Source organism: Gopherus flavomarginatus, chromosome 3 (assembly GCF_025201925.1).
Source record: "Gopherus flavomarginatus isolate rGopFla2 chromosome 3, rGopFla2.mat.asm, whole genome shotgun sequence".
Lineage (NCBI taxonomy): Eukaryota > Metazoa > Chordata > Testudines > Testudinidae > Gopherus > Gopherus flavomarginatus.
Genome location: NC_066619.1, coordinates 250463098 through 250469097, shown reverse-complemented (window position 1 = coordinate 250469097; position 6000 = coordinate 250463098). Strand labels below are relative to the sequence as shown.

General features: G+C 42.2%; 1 protein-coding gene across 2 annotated transcripts in view; it reads right to left on the bottom strand.

The window, feature by feature from the left end:
- Positions 1 to 541: 541 nt before the first annotated feature.
- Positions 542 to 6000, bottom strand: part of SEPSECS (Sep (O-phosphoserine) tRNA:Sec (selenocysteine) tRNA synthase) — a 55895-nt gene continuing 50436 nt past the window's right edge. For both annotated transcript variants that reach the window (XM_050947803.1, XM_050947804.1), the window contains one exon: positions 542 to 4979. In XM_050947803.1, coding sequence (XP_050803760.1) covers positions 4724 to 4979 — 256 coding nt within the window. In that variant the 3' untranslated portion in view covers positions 542 to 4723. The remainder of the gene's footprint in view (positions 4980 to 6000) is intronic.

Genomic DNA, 6000 nt, shown 5'->3' with positions numbered 1-6000 from the left:
TAAATGCCTCTCCGCCATCTTCAGGAAACCTGTCAGCAAATTTGGAGATGGTGTCCTGTGACAGAGAGTGGCCCTCTGCTCCTGTCTCCCTGAACAAATGGCTCTGACACCTCCAATTTGTAACCACCACTATGTACTTTATTAGTGTTATATCAACCACCACCCTCTTAAGAGTCCCACATAGCAATTCTATTCACTGTGTCATACAATAAGCATCATCGCCTTTTGCCAGAGAGGGAAGAGAGGGCCTTTACCCTGGCCCTGCTGGCCTGCCTTCTCTCTCCCTCTAAGCCTGATTAATAATTATCCCCTCCTTCCCTTAATCAGATCTGATAGATCACACAGCGAGCAAGCCGAGAAATTGCAAATTCCACAGGTGGTAAGAAGGAACCAGGTGGTTGGGGCCACCCTCATTCTTTAAATAGTCAGTTGGAGGCATGAATAAACTCAGGGTGTAGGGTTGGCCCCCAACAGACATAGCACACACCAACAGTGCAATATATGTGACAAACACTTGAAGAATTTGCCTGATCCTCTGAAATGAGATTTACATAAACTAGACAAAAATATTCAAGGCTGCAAAGACAAATATATTAAAACATTTATTATGTATTTTTGCCCCGGATCATTTAAAGTAAGACATTACAGGTGATCTTAATACACAATTAATCAGACATGTCCATTCAGGAACTAATTAGCACAGGTTATTATATAGTAAAATGGAACTAAAGCACTGCATCTCACAAACCTTGAGAGGAAACAGCACTGGCCCTCTCCTACACACAGAGCTACCCCCTCTCAACCGCTTAATTTGGTTTTCTTTGAGTTGTGGGAGGCCCCGTGGCCTTACTTCTTCCATCATGTTGAAAGTGCAGTTGATCAAAATCTCCACATCATCATCAGGTCAAATGTCAGTTCACTCCTGCCTTCCTATGAACTTTGTGACTGGGTGCAGCGTTGCAAAGGTTCTCGAGTTCTTCCCCTTCTCCATACAATCTCATTGGAACATTTTCATGGGAGACAGCCATTATCAGCTTTTCCCTCTCACCCTACCTCCAAACAGAGCTGCCTTCATTCTATCATCACCTTCTAGCAGCAGTGCTGTGAAACTCTGCCAACTTCTAAGGGGTAGTATTTCCCATAGTCTTGAGGGGACCTTGTCCATAACTGGTTTTTATAAGGGACACATGGAAAGATTAAGTTAGTAACTGATGCATAATTGGAATGTATATTACTTACTTTATCATACATACTGGTGGACAGTGGGCAATGACGTTCTAATCTTCCTTTAAAAGCATTCTGTTTAATAATTTGGCTCACATCTTTTCTACAGAACTAGCTCTGCATTGTAAGAGATCAACACAAAGGTTTGGTAATTCTTTTCCATTTGTTTTTTAAAAATACATTGGAGTTTGGATTATTTAAATCAAATTTCATTTCAAGTTATTAAATTACCCACAGCATCTGGCCTCCAGAGCTTACGGTCTAAATTAAGATGTGACATGACATAACAACTGACAGCGACACAGCAAGTGAGAGTGACAAACAGCAGGATCAGGAAGAACAAGAGCAGTAGCAATAAGATCACAGAGGTATTTAGTTTAAGGCACAGGCACATCATGACGGTACAAGGTTTTTTAAAAAAAATTAAATTGACTCGCTCGATGAGGGCATTTGCTGAGTCTTCAATGTGAGCCTGAAGAACAGATTTGTCTGCAGAGAGAATAGCGGCCCTTGCAGGGCATTCCAGGCATAGAGATTAGTGTTGGGGAAAGAAGCCATTACAATGCCCATGGAAGAAGTGGACAAATGAGGCACAAAGGCTTGTGGCATTGTCAGAATAGGAGGTCTGGCAGTTCTGTTCCGGCTGGCAGAATTCTACAATTTACGGGCCTTAGTTTGTATGACAGTATTTTACAATGGCATATACAAATCATGCTTGTGAACAAATACATTTAACAAAAATCTAACTTGAGGCTAGAATGCATGCAGCATTTAAATGGTGATATTATGTTAAAGTAAAAATATGCCAAGTCACCACAGACAATGGAATCACAAAAGAAAATGTGTGTGTGTGTTGAAGTAAAACTAGTGGGCCACATTCTTCATAGCTTCAGCAGGCCACGCACAGTGTGCCTCCAGGGGCTACTTGCATTCCTCCATTTCCCCCGCAGTAAATTCCTTGTGTGTCATAGTGCATCATCCTCTATTTCAGGATCTCCCTACAACTTCTCCACCCCTTTCCTCATAACAGGGGCTCAGAGTGCACCCCCATTGCTCTGGTCTATGTGTGTTCCCTGCATACCTCCCTCCCTGTGACAGGGTGCTCAGCAGGAATGACTGAGCCAGCCTTGTCACTCCAGCTCTAATTAAAGGAGGTAAACCAGTGGCTGCCTGGTAAAGGAAAAACAGCTGCCAGCCTGATTAGCCTGGTTTTATATACAGGCCCAGAGGTGGGGGCGGAGAGCCAGGGAAGGAGTGTGGTAGCTCTGCCCTCCTGAGTCAGAGACTAAGGAGTCTTCAAGGCTGGAATCTCCAAGGCGTACACCTGGTGAGAAGGTGGTGGGATGGCACCATGCAAATAAACTGCACTGGTGACTGCTGAGTCAGAAAGTCTTGGAGTAGTTTTTGGAGCAGAGCAGAAGCAGGACCAAGGGTGGCCCTGCGATGCCCTGTTACACTCCCAGTCACCATTGCCCACTCTCCAGGTCCTTGCTCTCCACCCCCAAGTATTTATGGTTTGCCCCTCCTGACTTCCCATCCACAGCCCTTTCCTCTCCCCACATCTCCACTCTGGGCCCCTGCTTCCTTCACCACCACCACTCCCCATCCCTACATACTCTTGAAGATCTTGCTTCTCCCTCTCTCCCCCTAAAGCACTCTGGGTCCCTGCTTCCTTCTCCCTCCATCTCCCTTTCCCTCACTTCCGGGTCCCTGCTTCACCCATCATAACTGCCCCATCCCTCTGGTGTCTGCTGCATACCCTTACCCTGGCCCCCTCCCTCTCTGGGTCCCTACTCCTCCCCCATGCACTGGGCTCTTTCCACCCCCACCTCCACTTCCCTCCATATATAGCATGCCTGGAAAGCTCTCGTTTCTGTTAGAGTCCAGGCTACAGTCTCCCCACTCAACAGGTTAAGCTGCTGCCTCTGCTATGTACAGGGGACAGCAGAGATTCCTCTGCCTGTGGCAACAGGCAGTGTGTGGCCCTGATTTTCCTCTGAATCAGGCTCTTTTGGTGTTCTGATTTCCATCAGAACTAATAGAAGGTGTGTCTACGGATGCCTAGAACGTTCCATTATTTTTAAAATTGATCAGATGTGGCATGCCAAAATTACCATATTACAGACAAACACAGAGAAATGCCACTGAGTTGAGCATTAGATCTCGCTCCACTTGGCCAATAAATGATTTGGAATATCTTTAATTTAACCAAATTGACGCTCTGCATATACCACATGAATCCTGTTTTAATTTCTTTTTTAAAAATGAAAAAAACTTGACAAGCCTAAGCCAACAAAAGCAAACTCAGTGATATGAGCCTTTACCTAGGCTAACGGGTTCAGTCAGTGACTGAATATAGCTGGGGCAGCAGCAGCAGCACCACCCACAGGAGATGGTTCAGAATTAGGAGGCATAGTCTCCAAATTTATCGAAGTGCTGGAGTAAATTAACATCCTAGGAGTCCCCATGAATATCTGCTGTTCCTCCTTAGGACCCATAGGAGAACCAATCTCCCATTACTTCAGGTCTGCTGATTTCTCCTATTCAGGAGAGCAATTATTAAGGCATAAATCAAATGCAAGAGGAAGGGGAGATCTTCCCATTTCACTGCCTTCCTACTGCAGCCCCCTTCTTTCCCTGCTGTTTACCCCCATATGCTTCCTGTGGGACTGTTCAACCCTGAAAGTCTTTCCAGGGGCTGAGGATTGGCTGAATCCTTGTAAATTGCTCTGTTACACTCCCTTGTAGATTTCCCTTTGCCATAGGGAGTCTGTGCCTTTCCGTGGTGATACCTGGCTAAGAACATGTACAGACTTCAAACATGTGGCTCCTGTTTTCAGCTGTTCAAATTACTATCAGGAAAGGGACTTGGAAAAACCATTTCTCCCCATTGTATCTCATGCTCACATTATTTTAAAATTTCATTTAATAATATCCATGCCCATAAAGAGATGTAGCAGGAAATGGCTGTGAATGCACTCATGAGCAAATACTCACACATGCATGAACACTCATTCCAGAGACATTTTTGTGAGCAAAAAAGGACTGTTTGCTAAATGAACACCGATAGCAAAATCAGAAGGGATACAAAACACTGCTAAAGCAAGTCCAGTTTAAAATAGTAATCAATATTCACTGAAATGTTCTTCAGATATTTGTCCAAATCCAATCACAACGGGGCAAATTCACTTCTAGAGAAAGACCCACCTTAGAGCCTTCATACCATTTAAGCCCTATTTGAGTACTTGAGTGGGTTTTTAAGAGGTGCAAAAGCCTTGTGGTTTGCTGTCTGCACAGCAGTGAATGTTACTCAATAATTTTTTTAAAATCTGAATTTCATCCAAGTTTTTTTTAAATTTAAATTTCCACTCCCTGTATTGCATATTCCACAATACAAACAGGATACAAACGTCACACAATCAAAAAAACAAACAGCTCCCCCCAAAAACAAACACACACACACACCAAACTGTGTGTGTTCCAAAATCCACATCTTGCTCTAGTCTTCAGTCTCTTCCACACTTGTATGTTTAGTACAGTTATCCATTTCAGGCACATCTTTTCTATTGCTCTTTTCTTTTCTAAAAGTCTTCATACACTTCTCCAGTCTTTTTAGGAACACGTCTACATCTTGCTTTTTCATTCCAATTGCTGAAGCAGCATTGAGATAAGCACAGGGATAGCTATTTGTATGTGACATAAAGCCTTTGAAAGTGTAGTTGTTCACTGTTTGCAAAGACCCAAGGGGAACCACCCTGAAACAAACAATCACAATTCAGTTAACAATGCTCAGGGCTGTTTATTGGAAGCACAGTATTCTGAAATCATTTACAAGCATTTCTATGCATAACAACAAGCGTAAATTATAAACAAGTTTGTGTAAAAGTACCTGAATTGAACCAATTATTAAAGAACATTAAAATCAAGAACTATAAAAAAAACAGCATGGGTACAAATAGGACTGGAACTTTTGAACTTGATGAAACCTTGAATTTTTTCAAAGATGATATCTGTGGAGACCAATCTACCCAAAGAGAACTGTAATAGCAGGACAAGTAAAACTTACCATCAGGCAAAACAAAACAAAAAACACCCCATTTTACTGCAGTATATACAGATACACTGTAGTTAATCTGTATAAGAAGTGGAATAATCCAAGCTAATGAAGCATGGTCTTCTGATGTGAAAATACTCAGTTCTGCCAGAGAAAGTGACTAACCCTGTAGCAGAAGTTAGTTGACAGCAGCAATATTCAGATTAAAGAATGCTGCCAAAACAAGTTTTAGATCATCCTCTTCTTCTAAAAGGTTTAAACTGAAATCATTAAAAATTATTTGGCCTGCATTTCCCTTGCCATGTACGGTCTAGCACTAAAATTTTTCCACCTACACTGGCTGAAGTTAATTCTGGAAAGTAGGATTTTCTTTCACACTACAAAAAGCAACAAACAACATTAGAGATAAGCAATTGTTTCCCAGGTCTTTGGCACAAAGATGATTTTTTAAAATACAACTGAAGCCATGTTAAATATTCCTCTAAAATTACTGTGCTTGACAAAAACTGAAGTTTGTAACTGCTTCCACACCTAGTGAAAGATGCATTATTACTAATTTGTATTGTGGTACCACACCTAGAAGGCCCCAATTAGGGATCAGGACCACATTTTACTAGGCACTACTGCCACATATAACAAAAAAAGACTGTCCTTTTCCCAGATTATTCACAATTTTAAGATTAGGTGCTACAGCAGACAGACAGGAATAGTACAATGTAACA